A 17,637-nucleotide genomic window follows, 5' to 3' on the forward strand; every position below is an offset into this window, starting at 1 on the left:
TTCAAGTCAAATCCTAAAAAAAAAAAAAAGAAAAACTTGGTATGCATTTGTATTCAATACCATTTGGACCAAAAGCCCAAAATAAAATGCTAAATGGTGCCTTCAGATTTTGTTGCCATTCAAGCTGCAAATCTTTTGCGGTATCCTGCTACCAGCATTGTACACATTTTCGCCGGTGTCCTTGACAAAGTACACTTAATCAGATTGAATTGAGAGCATCTACAACCATGATGCCCTCACCACCATGTTTCAGGATAATGATGGTGTTCATGGGGACAGCCTCTTGAGTCCAAATAAATAAATTCGGTGTTAATCTAACCAAAGGGGCTTCCTTATTGTTTGAAGATAAATTTTAAGAAAGAGTAAATTTAAATGTTTTTTTCCCCCCACTGGTTTATAAACAATTAGGCATAAAAATAGACGTGTCACACAGTTATCCCTCCCACGTTTCTATTTTTCGGAATAATCGATTGTTTCTCCCCGTGCTTCTTTTCAAGTAACACCCAGTCAAGTGAACCGGATATGATTGGAGTCTCAAAGATGGCGCTCCCTCTGTCACGGTGAAAACTTATAAAATAGTGTGTAGGAAAAGGGGAGTTGGTTTAAAAGTATCTAAGGGCACAAAGTGTGCCTTGATGTCCACGGAAAAACTGAATTTGACTGTCTAACAGAGGTCAAACAGAGATGGCTTTGAGGGAAATTAATCGGAGTGTTCGGCTGTTGATGGGTCAAAGTCAGCGGTGTGGTTCTGGTGTCGCTTCTACGCACTCGGGTAAGTCAACAAACAGCCCTGCTGCCATCGAGTCGCTGCTGTTACTGACTGGTTAGCTGTTCCTGGTGCCAGCTCGGCGTTTGAGTCAGGCTGCAGCTCGGCCCGAGCCCACCCCGAATGAAAACGAAGCCGTCAACCCGACCTTCGTGAACAGAAACCCGCGGAACCTGGAGCAGATGGCGCTGGCTGTGAAGGACCGGGGCTGGAAGACCACCTGGCCTCACCAGGAGTTCTACCACAGGTAGAAAGAGATCTGTGGATCCCCCTTTTAAAGTGGGGCCCCAGTGTGTGATGTTGACGCCACATGAAACTACCTGAATGGCATTAGAAGTGACATCGAAATAAAATATTAGATGTCTATAATAATAATGTGTATTGGACACCTTATTCCTTACAATTTATGTAAAGAAATCTCCAGCTACAGTATGAAACGACAACAACTATTCAGAACAGAGGAAAGAAAATATTCGTCAGTATTTGACTTGCTGATCAGGCAATTTTGATTCCTGACTGGTGATATTATTATTAATACATTAATTGTCTGTGTAATTAAAACAAAGTATCAGACATATTGAAACAAAAGGTACGCACCTTTAAAATATATATATAAACATATTTGTAAGCTTGTATTGCATGTTTGTGTTCATTTCTAGGGCATTTCTAGCTTTTATCCACTCACTGTGAACTTGAGCATAATATTAATTTTGGACTCTTCCTGATTTAGCTGAACTGTTCATTTTCCTGGTGAAGGATTGGATATTTTGTTTGTGTTTGGATTAGAAACACCCATAATAAAGTAAACGTGCATACCCAAATTCATTCTTTTCAATGACCAAAGTATGTTTTTTCATCTTGAAAGAATAACATTTTAAATAAAAATAATCTTTACACCATCTACTTCTGTTTTCTTCATCTTTTCAAGGTTGATGTTTTCTCGCAGTCAGCATCACGTCACAGCAGAAGTGTTCTCCTGCACTTCACCCGTCCCAGTGCTGACCTGTTCGACCAAAGAGTGGGCCGTGAAGAAGGAGCTGGCGTCCACAAACTGCGTGGCGGCATGTCAGGCTGTGGGCGAGGTGCTGGCGCATCGATGCCAGCAGGCGGGCATCATGAGGATGGTGTACCGGGCCATTCCCTGGACGTACCGATCCGAGGGAGTGAGTATTGCAGAATCTGGTGGATTACTTTGCGTTGAAGGCCTCATGTTTTTGTTTTTTTTCTTTGTTGCATTTCGTTGTGTACTAACTACTTCCACTGACATTGTGCAATGAATTTTACTATTTCTAGGAGATGGATGACCTTTAGTTTTAAATACAATTGTGTTTTTTATTTGTAAAAATGATTTGAATTGAAAATAGATGGGTCAAACTTTCAGAGTAGCTATCCATGTTTTCTAGGACTAAGATTACAACTTTAAATGGCTAAAACTTGAATTTCCCAACTGAAGAGTAATCATTATTTTAGTTCTTCTAATACACGGGCAGTAAATAAATGGACCACACTTTGTTTTCTTCTCCAAACTTTTTGTTGAAAAGCTATTTTGCCATCTAAAGCTGATGGAATCACTTACTGAACTTCTTTCTCCTTTCCATACAATTTCTTTGCACTTTAGAATCCAGCTTCATCTGCTCCGCGTGAGCGAATATTTTCTACTGCTGGAGAAGTTCTATCAAAAAAGTGTAACAGACTCGATTTCAAAATGTTGGAAAAATGTATTTTTTAAAATTAGTCTGTAGGAAAAAAATCTGTCTGCATGCATCCATATTCACAACTTGTGTACTCGGATTTTCACATGATACATGTTCACATTATTTAACTGTATCTAAAAATATTTCAAATTAAAATGAAGATATAAAATAATGGAATCTAAAATATAATGACTTATTGTATATACTAGGTCATCAAATCAGTGTTGGTTGACAGCGTCAACTAATTTGCCTGCAGGTATTTTTAAGGTCCAGCAGGGGTCAGTATTCAGTGACACAGTATCAGTTTTTTTTCAATGTGTCCAAACGTTTCATGACTCTGCATTATTAGCTAGTCACTAATTCACACTGTTTCAAAGTAAATGCATATCCTTCTTGCAGGTTCAAGCCTTCAGAGCTGCAATGAAGCAGGGAGGAGTCATCCTCAGTGAACCCAGAAGAAAATATGTTGGGACCTAAATTTGAGCATCATTTGTCAGTTATATGGGTATTATAAATGTTATTGTATCTAAAACAAGTTCTGTTATTACTGTACAAATACTTACATCAGAAAGACAATGGTAAATGGCAAAATTATGAGAATTTGAAAAATAATGTCTTTTACCTGAGCTCTTGTGGTTTAATAAAGAGAATAAATGTTTGGAGTGTGATTTTTTTATTTGTCACTCTGAATGTTTTGTAAACAAGAGTGAAGGTGGAGAAAGCCAAGAACTTACAACAGACCAGCTTTGGGTGCAACTTAAAGTTACCAATCACGGTACAGTGCAGGGTTGCCTCAGGCAGTGTGAACAGTGTGGGAATATAAAGTGCATGTAAATGCTTTACATTTGTGCACATGCAGGTTTAATTAATTAAGCCTTGGCTTGGTTGTACTCAAGAACACCAGCATGAAATAACATTCCACATCAGCATCTGGTGGATAATAAACTGATAATATAGTCCATATAAATACAAAAAAACCTGAACAATTTGGTCTCACAGGCTGGTACATAATCACAAACATGCACCCAGATCACCAGCAATTATATATGTATTGTAAATGAGCACAACCTCTGGAAGTCATTGATGAAGCCGAGTGAGACACTGTAGGAAAAATACAAGATGGGACAATTTCCTCATAGTAAAAACATAAAAACACCAGCAAATATGTCATTCTCAGGTTAAAGGCACTCATGCAGTCCTGGTGTACACGTTAGAATAAAAATAAAATGGTTTACAATTGTTCCTTACATTAGTTTTTCATTTAAATATATTCACTGGTATGTAGAAAAACAGTTTGGCAATCAGGCATGCGCCATAAAACTGGCCTTTTAACGTGGTCCGTAATGCACAGCTTAGATACAGTAAAATCCTTCCATCAGAGATCAAGAAATATCTTTTGGAAAGAAAAAGATGTGAAGAAGTGGCAGTTTGAAACCCGATGTTTGCCAGAGAACGAGAGATTACACGTATTGCATAGAGCTCTCTGCAGTGTTGAAGGGAGAGCTCCATTAGGGCAGAAGGAGGCTCTTGTGAGTCAGAATGACAACACTTTATAACCGTAACACCACTGCCACAGGTACAGCAATACTGCAGAGAGAACCTCATCAAAACGAACCAGGTATTAGTAGGAGCTCAGATGTGCAATGATGGGCTGGTGAAACAAATCATAGCTTCCTTGGCATGTTTCCCGGATTCATCACTGTTGGGATTTCCTTTATTGATCCCTGTCCCTCTCGTGTCCCTCTGATAGTCCCGCTCCTTGTTGGCTTCAGTTCTTGCTCTGACCGCTGTCTGGCAGGGAGCGCGGCTCTGGTGACACGTCAAAGCAAGCTTTTTGGTGTACGAGCCCCCGTCGGCCCTGGCTGCGCCTCCGCTGCTTCGGAGAGCGTCTCGGACTGCCAGGAAGCTTTGGACAGAATAAACAGTTTGTTGTGAATTTCTATATTTAATTATGTGGGAAATCTAGTAGCTCAAACCCATGAAGGTCATTCTTTTAGTAGAATTTTTCTACCCGTCGGTATGAATCTGTATGTTTGCAGACTATATATTTTTATATAGTCTTTGAATTTATAAACAAAATATGGAAATGCTCTACTTGGACATTTTAAAATGACATATTAATGATCAGGCAGCAGAAACATTTCATGTTTTATAAACTAATCCTGCTTCAAACTTCCCCACAGACCTATGATGATATTTTATCACACAGACTGTTTACTATTTTCAAGGTAATGAACTGGATTTCATTTAGGAATATTGGAGGAAAGGAGTCCTTTTACTTACAAAAAATGAAAACTATATTTTCTTTCCCCTTTCAGAATGATAAGATATTTTGTGTTGGTCTATTTAAATAGTTCTTAATATGTAGTGGTGTGATTTTCAAAGTGAAAAAATTATTCCAAATTCAAAATATCTATACCAGACAAACTCTGGTAACTATGAGGAACACAATAATATTTTGTGGGGCATTTGTCACCAAGTTACATTTCCACAGCCGTTCCTGAAAGTTCTTACTTCTGTTTCTGAATGTAAAACAGAAACCTGTTTCTAATTCAATACTAAAACAACTTTTCTTTTGCTTTGTTCCTACACAAAGTTCAAGCATTGTAGGTTCTCTTTAACAATAATTTTACATAAGAGACATGATGCCATGAAGGATAAAATTTACCCATCAGTAGACAAACTGAATCTGCATGTTTGCAGAAAATTCCAACAAAATTTGGTCCCAAAACACTATTTTAGGAAATTGTTTTACTGAAACTAAACTGTAGTCAGGATGAGAATAAGCATCTTGTTTACCGGTTTGTGTTCATTATCCATGTCATCTAATTCGCTTATGGACTGCATGAGAGAGAAGAGGTTCATCCTGCCACTGCGGCTCACACTTGGTACAACCTGTGGAATAAAGAGACGTAGTAGAAAAATGATGTCTGCAGCTGCGCCATAAGTGGAAAAACTGTAATCGGCTCACCTTGTCTGGTTCGTTTATGGTGATAACAGGACTTGCTCCTTCCTGCCAGGGAAGCTGGAGATTGTCTGATTGTGGACTTGGTTCTTCAAACACCTGAATGTATTTGAGAATCAAAAGAGATCATTCAGTCGGTTTTAAAATGCTGAATAGTTTTTTTTGATAAAGATAAAATGACCTCTTCTTCCTCTGAATTATTTTTCTCATCTGGGCTGTCTACATCATCCTCCTCGTCTTCATCCTCCTCGTCCTCATCATTCTCGTCCTCATCATTGTCCTCCCCTCCTGGTTTGTCGACCTGCTCTCCCTTGTCCTTTCGGATTGACTTCTGTCTTGGCTTCCAGAGAGAGTTGTGACGCTGCTGGCTGCAAAGACGAACACATCACAGCTCCTTACTTTCATTAAATCAGAATGGACAAACATTTATATCAGCCCTTCTTTTGAGAGAACATGGCGTTTCACACAGAGTCGGATCCCACCTTGCGTTGAGGATACCGCTGTAGGTCTGCAGCTGCTTCAGAAAACCGTCATTGGGCTTGACGATGGACCGCCGGTCCCTAACGTAAGACAGCGCCTCATCCAGAGACCAGTGCTGCTGCTTCATAGCGTAGGCGATCACCGTGGATGCAGAACGAGACACTCCCATCTTGCAGTGCACCAACACCGCCTGTCCGCTCTTCCTGTGACACACAGAGGAGGGGCAATCAATCAAGAGGTTGAGAGCGTTGCAGAAACTGAGGCAGAACTACAATGCAACACGGTCCAATGTGAGACGCCGCTTACAGGGGCAAACTTCAGACGAGTCTGCTAAAGTGAACTCAGAGTTTCAAAAATCAGACACTCTAAAATTGAATCAACCTAAAAAATAGAGAAGTTGTCTTTGTCTCTTTTAGTGCTGATGCGTAGGCCTGTTACAACAATAAATTTTACTGAACAATAAATTGTCACAGAAATTACAATGATGCCACTTTCTGGAACTGGAAAATATTTTAAATATCCAAAGTTAAACACAACAAACAAAAACAATAAATTAAACAAAAATAAAAAGCACACGCAGTATAAACCATAAATAAAATGGACTATAATGTCTAAACAAAATCGCCCTTCAATTTTGTTTTCTAATTTCTATCAGAAGGGAAATTATTGAGCTCATTTTAGTTTATCAGATGATTAACTGATTAATTGCTTATTGCGACAGACTTACTGATGTCTGTCAGGTGAAATTTTAGGTCAAACGACAGAGAGTTCTATTCAGTTCAAATTGAAGAGGTGGCCTAGATAAAAAAAAAAAGAACTTCATACCATCAACGTACTTATGTCAATGTTTGTCTCAGAGATTATCTATTTGTGTCGAGGGTTCAAACAAATCCAGGACAAAGTCCAAAATGCAACATATCTCACCTAAATGTTGTAAACATCAAACAGGCCAACTTATCTGGTTTTATCTGGTGATGGAGCTTCTCAATGAGAATTATCAAAGGGTTTTGGAAATTTATGGAAGTACAAATAAAGGCCAGATCCACTGGCTAGCTAGAACATATAATTTGGTTTTGTACTTGCCATTTTAAAGCATTAGTAGTTTTTATTTTTTGCTAAATAGTTGTCTTTGGTTTGTATTTTGAGAGAGAGCACACTTGCATGGGAGACACTTTTCCACCAGATTTGTGGATATAGTCAAGGTATCCTAATGACTTATCAGTTTTAAACTGTGTTTGGTGAATGAGCTCCACCTTGCAGACTTGATGAAGTTGTATGTGTTCGGCCAATGAGAGAGCAGGTCAGTAGCCTCCACATCATACACTCTGATGTTCATGTAAGAGAACGATTCTGGGAAGAAGTTGTCAATCTCCCTTGTGACGTTCAGAATGTAGCCGACACTGAAAACAAGAAGCAGCCGATTACTGACTCACCAAAAACAAAATGCATAGCTCTGAGTTAAACACATCATTAAACAATCTGACACAGATCCATTTAGACAGATCTGTAGGGATAGTTGGTAGCAAGAACAAACACCAACTTGTTTTTCTGTAGCTCCTCAAAGTCAGCAGCGTTCCACTCAGAGCCCTGAAACAACAATAATTTAAAAAGGAAAGTTAGTGAAACAGACAAGAAAGCGGAAAGGGCCTGCAGAGCTGTCTTCCCTATCGCTGTCGACACACAATCTCCCACAAAGGGGAAGTTAAGGTCATGTGACAACATCCTGGCGAAAGCTTATTTCGCCTATCAGTTTGTTGACCTCTGTAGCACCATAAAGCCCTCTTTATGGTGGTAAGCTTTACTACAGCCTTATGGTACACAAACACTTACCAGGTAAAGGTAATCAAATATTTTTGAGGGTTTGTCCATCTGAGCCATGGTAACCAAGATCTCATTATCAATGTACTCCTTGTAGATTCTCATATCAAACCCTATCCTGGTCTCCAAAGCAGTGTGCACCTGCAGAAACCACAAAAAAAATAATAAAAAATAAAAATTGCTCATTCATTAATTATTTAACCTCTTGCTGGTCTGAGAAGCTGCTGTTTCAGGATGAACTTCTTCTCGGTCCTTCGCTCACATGTCCTACCATTTTAGACGTGAGGTTGTCCAGGTCTTCGGTCCTCATGATGTCTCTCAGGTGCTCTTTGATGAGCCTTTCATTGGAAACTCTGTCTGCAGAGCTTTTCAAACAAGGAAAGAGAAGCTTTAACACACTGTGACATATTTGCATTGAACAACAGGAACAGAGGACAAACGGTACAACTCATTTCAAATTTATAGCTGCATGGAGAGGTGAAACATGTCAAACTAGAAATCAGTTACAAAGCACAATTACAACTAAACGTTGATCAACTTCTATGCAAATAGGTCAGTTCAGATATATTTAAGAACAGTTGCAAATGTAATCATCATTTACTGAATCTGCAGAGTAAGAATTGTTTATAAATGCCTCTTTGTGCCTAAATGCACTTTCTATTCAGATAAGATCTTTCATGCATGACACATTGTGGAGCCGTTTAAAATGGCTGTATTTCAACCTTTAACTAAGTAAATAACATGAAGACAGTTTCCTGTTTCACCTCAGGCTGGAGTGTTTCAGATCACTAATCTAATATAAAATTAAAGTAAAAAAAACAGCCCTCTAACCTCTGTCCATTACTGTCCCTGCGCACTGACTCTAGGTCGTTCATAGCCTCCCACTCGTTCAGGCAGAACCGATCGGACTCAATGTGTTGGGTGTAGTGCTGGGCCCACTCTAGGCCACAGCCTGGGATTAAGGCCGCTTTGACTGCCCGCTCGCAGCAGCCATGCAGCACCTGCAGGATTGACCTTGAAGGAGAAGAAATGGGTGGAGAATTTAAATCAGTCGTGAGTGCAAGCAGGTCGCTCTAAATACAGATGCTCACCTATAAAAAGACTATAGTACAATCTATGACTGCATGGTTGTGCCTGTCCTTTACTGTCACATTAAGGCAAATGCATTCACACCATTAAAGTTTTTCACATTCGGTCAGGACCAAGTGAGGATTGGGATGCTGGAACTGAATAGCTAATCCTCAGAACGTCAGGAAAATCGCTCATTGGGCTGCAATCAATTGAAAGGATTGCAGAAACAATTGGCAAAATGGGTAAGCTCCTTTGAAAGTAGGGAGCTTACCCATACTTTTAATTTCTTCAAAAAAATGACATAGATCAAAACTAAATGTTTTTTTCTGTAGAATGTGGTAGCTTGAGACCAATGTGTTGTTACCCCAGACCAGTGGTCTCTGTGAGGAGTGAAAACACCACCAAACGAGGTTAAGAGTGTAGTTGGGGTAACAGGTAGGCACTTGATGGCTCTTTCCCATGTGTTTTTGTTATTCCAGTTTGACTCAGTTTTCTGAGAATTGGCATGAAATAAAAAGCGATGAAATGCCTGGGGGTTAAAAATGAAATTGGAGCTCATCCTGGCCTCTCCCTAAAACTCCTTGTTATTGTAGTTTTTACTTATGTTGTGTCAGCATGAGAACTCACCACATGGTCTGCATTGAAACTGGTTTAAAATTTCTGGTGTCTTCTGCTGATGTCACACTAAAACCACTGCAGAAAGAAAGCAAACAAAAAAAAAACAAACAGATATGAATTCTGATAAACTCCAGAGAAGACGTTGATAAGGAGGAAGAAAAATCTGATAAGAAACAAATACTGGAAAAACGCAGGCAGCGAGAAAAGGCAGAAAGACGTTTTCGGTGCAAATTAGTGACGTTTCTGGTGAACAAAGTGAAAAATGAAAATGTGAAGGCAGCGAGAAAGAAGAAAAGCCGCCAGAGTGAGAGGTGTGATCTGGCCTTATAAGGGATGAACACGCTGGTGCGACATGGCAACCGATCAAAGCATCTTGTGTGACACTCAGGATGTGATGGTGGATCAGTTAATACACAGCAGAGAGTTCTCACACCATGTGAGCCTGGAGCCCGTTTCACAACGCTCCTCCACAGACATTTGAACACTTGATGCTTTTAATACAACGGCAGAACCACTAAAGCTTTCAGCTGCTGAACTCTCCGTGAACACATGAGCTTCATGTTTATGTAAGAGTTTTTGAGAGAGTGAGCAAGTGTAGTTCATAGCAAGTGAGTCAACTCTATAAATAACATGTCTCTGGAAGGAATCCCAAATACCAGACTGCAGACTGGCTTCACTTCAAATCCTTTAGTCCTATATTTTTTATAAATGTCTCTTACCCATCTCCGTCCACATACACTTGTGTGTTGTTCCATATTGGCAGGACCAAGCCGACAGTGCAATGAGTGCTGCAATGAGACACGGTGCAGGTAAGGAATTTGGATTTGACAGGGTTAAAGCAAACTTTGTTAGTCTGTGCACTGTCTGTGGAACAGTACACCAACATCTAAGTTACCCTCACCTCTCTGAGCTGGGGAAATCCATGCCCAGCAGAATGCTCTCCTGTTTGCTTGCCAGCGTGGAGACGACGATCAGATACCTGACTCTGACCGGGCTGACCGACTCCAGCTCCACCGCCTGGGTGACAAAAGTAGTCAGGAGGACAGAGCCACAGGACGAGTCAATGCGGAAAAATAAATATGCTTTCTAGGCAGCATGACGCCTGACAGATCCAAAAATATTTATCTGGCTCTACATGATACAAAGTAACATGAGCCGACTTCTCTCCTTAAAACAGAGATAATGTAGAAAAACACCAGGATAAAGGAACAAGGAAGAGGCTGTCTGAAACATAGCTAAAAAATAATATAGCAATTTTCCAGAACAGTTAAATTAGCATCAGCAAAAGGTTTTTTTTTTTTTTTTTTAATCTAACCACCAACCTTGTAGCTTATTTAATACAAAGAAATAAGCCAAATTCTTCCCACACCTCAAGTTTTAGGCTTTACTAATTCCATATATAGCTCTGGAAAAAAATAAGAGACCACTGCACTGAACCCCTTTGAAAACCTCCAGGTTATTCTACCAAATATTGATTTCTGAACTCTTCCAGAGTTGAAACATTAGTACTGTTGTTTCTAAATTAATATTAACTTGTTTTCTTTGCATTATTTGAGGTCTGAAAGCACTGTGTCTTTTTTTTTTTTATCATTTTGACCATTTCTTGTTTTCTGCAAATAAACACGGAAATTTTTGCTTGGAATTTCACAGGCATGTTGTCATAGACTGAAAGAACAATGTTCGTTTCACTCAAACCTATACCTTTAAAGAGTAAAATTAGAGAAACTGATCATTTTAAGTGGTCTCGTAATTTTTCTAGAGCTGTACGTAACATGCGTTTCAACACCGTGGCTCACCAGCTTGATGGTGTCTTCCGGTCTGAGCTGTTCGAGCATGGCATAGAGGTGTCTGTGTCGTGTCTCTGACGCTCCACTGCCTTTTTTCACAGGAGTCACGTCATGGGAAGAAGAGTCATCTTTGAAACCCCGAGCATCGTCATCTTCCAGCAGAAGGACAGCGCCTTTAATGAGAGCAAAGCTCTCTCTGGAAACAGACAAGACACAAAGTGATTAGTTTTATATGACAATATTCAAACAACCTTGTTAGGGTTATTGGAAAATTAGAAGATATTTACCTTTTCTGAAGTCGTCCTCTTCTTTGGAAGCTTTCATCCTTCAGAGTAAATACATTGGAAAGAAAACATAAGAAAGGTGGCAGAGTAATATAGTCAAATTCAGCAAATTAGAAAATAAATTATGATGAGACTCATTTGTCAGAATAAAAAAAAATTGAATAACCTCTAGACAGGTATAAAATTGTCTTTTAAAATAGCTTGTTGCTTTGATAAATTTTTTAATTGTAAATGTCATGTTTTCATTAACTGTAAGTGGAAAATCATCATAATTAACAGGAAGAAAGGCTTCAAACATGCATCTGTGTTTAATTAATCTATATAATGCGATGACCATGAAATAAATGGGCTTTGCAGTAATAGTCTAATTTAGTGAATGGATCTGTACGTATAGCATTTATCATGCTTGTGCATGCTGGAGTCGTTTTCAGCCAGGGTTCGTGGATGAATGTACATATGTGGTAAGCTTTCCCCTCTTTCATTTTATCGTGACAAAATTCAAGAATAATACTTTTCTTCTGCAAGTTTTTAAATTTCTTCCTTCAAACTCAAAGGTTTACAATATTTGATTTAATTACCTTTAATCTGCGTCACTAAGGGCAAACAGCTCCTTCCAATATATGTGCTATATATCATACTTTACTGCAGTGAGTTTTGCAGGCCAACTCATTCGCACACACCTTCATTCAGCTCTACCTACATATTTTCTATTATAGATCAGGGCTTTGTGATGGCCACACCAAAACATTCTTTGTCCTTCACCGGGGCTGCAAGACTATATACATGCTATATGAAATGCTACTGGTGAATAATGCAGTACCAATATAACAACGAATCAATTCAACAGAGTTTACGTCTTCCTGCTTTGGGCTTATAGCAAACATAAGATGCGAGATAATGAGCGGCCTAAAAGAACACTTAATAAAAAGAGTTTAATATTTCTATCTCTAAAACAGGATTTTACTGAAAAAGTTGCTTCTGGCCGATTTGGGAACTAAAACAACTTACATTTTTTTTCATGATGTTTCCCACCTTCTAAAACTTTTTACTGCTGCATTAAACAAATGTTTAAGTTCTTTAGGATAAACATGCTGTGCACAGTGATACTGCCACTCTCCCACATGGACACTAAAGACTTGTTTGAGCCCATGTTTTAACTTCATGAATGATGCTTTTCATACCACCTTAATATTTTTATTTAATTTGATTTCTTCATGATTCGGTCAATGCAGTTCATTCTGCAGCTAATTGCCCATCCATCATGATTCTGCCACCTCTGTACATCACAGCTGGAGTGATGCTCTCAGGCTTTCAAGCTTCTTTCTTATTCCTCCAAATGTAAGAGTGGGCATTATGGACATGCCCTTTTATTTGGTTTTATCAAACCAAAGGACATGTCTCCAAAAAGTAGTATCGGTACTTGCATTTGCAAACTGCAATCTGGATTTTAAAATCTTGCTTTTGGAGTAATGGCCTCTTTCTCTTTGAGAGGCCTTTCAGCGCGTGCCGGTATTGGACTTGTTTCACTGTGGGTAAAGACACTGGTTGTTTTTTCTTTCGTTGTCTCCCTCCCTCCCCCCACACGCACGCACACATGCGCACGCACACACAGGCCTGACAGGTCTTTGCACAAAACCAGTTTCCTTGTGGAACTGTAAGATGGCAGGACATTTTCACACAGTTTACTCTTGTCTGAACAGATCAATGTGGCACCTTCAGGAATCTGGAAACCAGATTTGTGGAGGCACACGTATTTTCTGATTGATTCTGAATTTTCCATGCTGCCTCACAGGGAAATAGTCTGAGTCATGCCTTAACACACATCCACAGATCTGCTACAATTAACACAAATGTTGTAAATTAAGTTATTAAAAGCTGACAAAACCTTCCAAAACTGTTAAAACCAAGCAAATCTTAGTGCATGTAAACTGTTGACTTTGAAGAAAGTAGAATTCAGTTATTCAGTCAGAATAAAAGGACTTCTGAAATAAAAATAATTTCAAATCCTTTTTTCTAATCCTATCTGGTAATTTGTATATTTCAAGGACGGAGCCCATTGCAATGAATGCACCAACATTTTTCTGTCTTTTACAGATATTAGTTCTTGCAATACATATTTTCATATACTGCATTCTCATTTTTATAGTTACCATATATAAAAACATTACACATTGATGCACACTGCTTCAAGTGACCTCCCATCATATTTTTCTGATTAAAGGCAAACAAATATTACACTAATTCTGTTGTTTTTTGTTTTTTTTTTCCCATCGTGAACATTAAAGAGAAACATGTTACTTATACGTAAACGTTGTTAAAATGGAAGCTGGAGGTGGGGTTTAACTAAACAGCCAAATCATAGAAGAAGAAGAAATATAAAGATGAAACATGTAGCAAGAAAAGAGAAGGGGTGAGAAACAAGAGAGAAATAGTAGTAGCACTGGAGAAAACGAGTTTACATGGAAAGAAACATGAGACAGTAACGTTACCTTTTACGCAACTGACAAGTCCAGACAGAGTCAAGAAAAGAAAATTAAAGAGAAGTGGGCAGGAGCCAGGAGGGGAACGATGAGGAGGGGTTGAAGAAGAAAAAAAAAGGAGAAAACAAGTTAAGATAATTGGTGATTAGACTCTGTGACAAAATATGCAAGGAATGAGACTTGGAGCCAGAGTTAAGTCATTTATGGTTTAGTGGGCGATGACAAAGAACAGAACAGTCAGACTTTTGACATTATTTCCATGACTGTGTGACAGAGAGTGAAAGAGAGAAGATAGGGAAAAACAATAGTCAATGATAATGTCTTTACATGATTATGTGCATGTGTTTAACAGCTTCAAAAAAGCATTCAGACAGAAATAACGCTATTCATTTGCCTCTATTAATGTTTCCTGAGGTAAGATCTATCAGCAAAATCAAATCTCTGGTTAATGAATAAACAAAGGGCTCATCATCCTCTAGGCAAACTTTGTGGGGGTATACACAAAGAGACACATTCAGGGGGTTGTTTTTTCTTTCATCTGCCCCCCAACACAAAGCCCCCCCACCCCCTCCCTCCACACACACACCCACACCCACACACCCACACACACACGCTCTGATCTATATGCAGATAAAGTAAACAACTGAATATCTGAGGAGACTGTAAACATGGAGATGGGTAGAGACTCACAGGGGAGGTGGAGATGGATGGGATCCTGTGCAAGGTCAACAGAGCCATTGCACAGTACAAGTCTTACTCCGGCGGGCCAGTGGTTTCTGGCAGGCCCGGACAGGTTCTGCAGGTTCCTCAGCCAACAGCAAGCCGTTGGTGCTAGGGCACTTCTTCTTTTTTTTTTTCTGAAACTGCAAGCAGATAATAAGATTAGGTTAGATACATTAAATAACATTCTTGGTCAAACATATGCTTTTGTTTACTGCATTTTTGATGATAATACTACACTATCCAGAGCTTAAAAATGAGTTAAATCTTTGTATCTTTCAGCATGGCTAAAGGTCTAACCTTATAAGAAATGGTTTAACAAAAATATCTGGGGAAACAACACTTCTGTCACTGTAAAGAGGAAGCCGCTTTAGAAGAACTGATGTCGAAAAAAATGCACAAAGCTGCTCAAGAAAAAATTTATCTATTGTAAGTAAGATGAGAGCAATTGGAATTAAATAGCTTTTAATGTCGATGCCAAATTTATTTATAAAGGGCATTTCAAACAGCTCATGCCACACAAAGTATTTCACAAGTTAGATGCAACAGCGATAAAATACTTGGCAGTGGTGCAATGAAGTAAGTAAAGAGCAATAACAACAACTAAACAGCCATACGGAATAACTTTTGGGTCAACATGAACTAAAAGCCAGTACATAACATGAGTCATCAGAAGTGATTTCATGCAAGGCAAAAAAAATAATAATAATCCAGAATAATTAATGTGGTAAGGCTATGAAACATTATTTTGAAAGTTCAGACGATGCAAATTTGCTTCACACATCTCTTACACTTAAAACCTCCTTTCATAATATGCAGCCATGAGTTTCTTCAAGATGCTATAACCAGAAATATGCTGAATCTGGGCTGAACCGGATTATTATGTTTCTTTGATACCTGACCTGTAAATTTCTTTGACTAGAACAAAGAAACAAATGAGCATGTCATAGTGTGTTTGATATAGACAAGGACTTCAACAGAAATTCAAGAAATTATAAAATCATTCCCATTTAAGCAAAGAGCAGATGTTCTAATGTCTGACATTTTTTAAGGTCAGAAAAAAGTACAGTAAAGTACATGTTTTTCTGAACTGAAAATGGTGGAAGTTCTTATTAAAATATTCAGCTTGTCAATATTTTATCTGCACGTCCTCTGTTCTGGGGAACATTTCCAGACTATGATATCTGGCTGATTTATCAGACTTTGGAAATGTTGGAGGACTTTTCTACTACAGAGCAGTTTCCCAAATACTGCAGATGTTTGCAGATTAATATATCAAAAGTCCTAATTGAGTTTGAAAAAAAAAGGGTTAAATAAGCATTTCTATATTATGAGAAATAAAAACTACCCGTTTGATGACACTGATTGTACGAGCATGGTGTTGGTTCTTTGATGCTTTGGGGTTGTGTAACAGCTGTGACAGAAGGGACATTATAAGTTAGCAGAACTGACCTGAGGATGATCTTTCAGGGTTTCCCGCAGTGTATTATAAGTCTGGCGGGCCACCAGGCTTTACTTGCTAAGAGAGGATAATGAAGATACAATCAATCAGTCAGTGATGATTAGAACTGTTTCTTTTTAGCTTGACTCACAAATGGGGATAATTTTGTGAATCTTTACATTTGTGTTAGACTGAAAGTTACCTTCTCTATCAAGAAAAGGTAGCTTCTCTTGACAGAGAGCCTGTCAAGAGAATAGCTTCTCTATAGCTTAAATACTGATAAGAATCAGTCAAAATCAGAATTGGTAGGTGAAAGAAAATCAGAAGTTGGTATCAGCAAAAAAAACAAAAACCTTTATGCTCACTGGACCTTTCTGGCTGAGTGTCCAGAAAAGGTTTGATGGGTTTAGGATCAGCTTTTAAATAAGAAAATGAATAGTTTGATCAATTTGGAGCTGTACCTTTAGAAAAACAAATGATTGCTAAAGTATTGTTAAACATCTGCAATTTTACCAGTTGCTATGAGCCACTAAAGCATAATATTTGCACCTAATATAATGCACTGCAAATGCTGCAGTCCAGTGCAATGATGATTGCAATGCAACTAATTCACTTATATACAACTTTTCAACCAATGGGCGAAAGGTTAACAATAGCCTAAGAATAACATTTTACAAGTAAAGGGAAGTAGAAATAAATGATTACTACTACTTTAAGACTACAGACTACTTTAAGTTCACTTAAAGTAGTCTGGATAAGAAGAAGAGTGAGTAATATCGGAGGATGACAATAACTGGGCAGCTATATCAACAGATGACAATAAATACAGAAGTTCCTGGCCAGCTGTCCCCGTTATTCATGCAAAGCACAGTGTGTACTGTGGTCTGCTGCCCATCACTGCATGAACAGCAGCAGCGCCTGCAACGCACGGCAGAAATTACGGGGTTTTTAAAGTCCCGGTCCTGCTGATAAATATACTCATTTTGTATTGCTGACATTTCGCAAGTCAACACTTTGGTGAACAGGTGCGCTCCAAGGAACTCCGGGGTTCGTCGCAGCAGCAGAACAAACACGCAGCGGAATCCGTGAACCAGCTGCAAGCGGACCGAGCCGACCCAGAACCAGGCTTTCCTGCTGCCGGGGCTGCGCGCGCTCTTCCAAAGGCAGCGGCAATGGGAACCCGTGGCGAGAAATACGTCGATATCCTTACCTTTCCAGACTGGGCCCTCCGCTCTAATTTCCTGTTTTGGGCGTCTGGGTGCGTCTTCCGTACCCAGAGCTCCTTATTCCGCCCTCTGCTGCCGTCGACAGACCATTTACAGCCGAGCGAGCGGCCGCTGCTCCGCCGGGCAGGAGGAGGAGGAGACGGAGGAGGAGGAGGAGGAGGAGGAGGTGACGCCACTCACAGGAAGCCTTTAAAAATAATTAACCCTTTTGACAGTCACTTTATTCACACAGACGATTCAGATGTTGAGTGGAAGGAATCTTTCAAGCCCTCATGAACAAACTCCCA

General features: G+C 39.2%; 2 protein-coding genes across 3 annotated transcripts; one reads left to right on the forward strand and one right to left on the reverse strand.

The window, feature by feature from the left end:
* Positions 1-516: 516 nt before the first annotated feature.
* On the forward strand, positions 517-3,118 carry mrpl18 (mitochondrial ribosomal protein L18). The gene is made up of 4 exons (XM_055034083.1): positions 517-772; positions 845-1,013; positions 1,695-1,929; positions 2,860-3,118. The coding sequence occupies exons 1-4, from the start codon at positions 685-687 to the stop codon at positions 2,935-2,937; spliced, it is 570 nt and encodes a 189-aa protein (XP_054890058.1). The 5' UTR covers positions 517-684; the 3' UTR covers positions 2,938-3,118.
* si:ch211-203d1.3 (protein phosphatase Slingshot homolog 3) lies at positions 3,117-17,480 on the reverse strand. 2 transcript variants are annotated; one of them, XM_055034081.1, is made up of 18 exons: positions 17,335-17,480; positions 16,136-16,202; positions 14,654-14,826; positions 11,487-11,524; positions 11,209-11,395; positions 10,314-10,429; positions 10,132-10,200; positions 9,422-9,487; positions 8,555-8,737; positions 7,995-8,088; positions 7,736-7,864; positions 7,446-7,492; positions 7,159-7,305; positions 5,908-6,108; positions 5,607-5,793; positions 5,432-5,524; positions 5,260-5,355; positions 3,117-4,366 (listed from the first exon to the last, which is right to left on the reverse strand). In XM_055034081.1, exons 3-18 carry the CDS (start codon positions 14,699-14,701, stop codon positions 4,229-4,231), a joined length of 1,839 nt encoding a protein of 612 aa, XP_054890056.1. In that variant the 5' UTR covers positions 14,702-14,826; positions 16,136-16,202; positions 17,335-17,480; the 3' UTR covers positions 3,117-4,228. The 2 variants fall into 2 exon arrangements, with proteins under 2 accessions (XP_054890056.1, XP_054890057.1); XM_055034082.1 differs by lacking the exon at positions 16,136-16,202.
* Between the last annotated feature and the right edge of the window lie 157 nt (positions 17,481-17,637).

The sequence above is a fragment of the Poeciliopsis prolifica genome, unplaced genomic scaffold, assembly GCF_027474105.1.
Source record: "Poeciliopsis prolifica strain line A6 unplaced genomic scaffold, Auburn_PproV2 SCAFFOLD009, whole genome shotgun sequence".
NCBI lineage: Eukaryota > Metazoa > Chordata > Actinopteri > Cyprinodontiformes > Poeciliidae > Poeciliopsis > Poeciliopsis prolifica.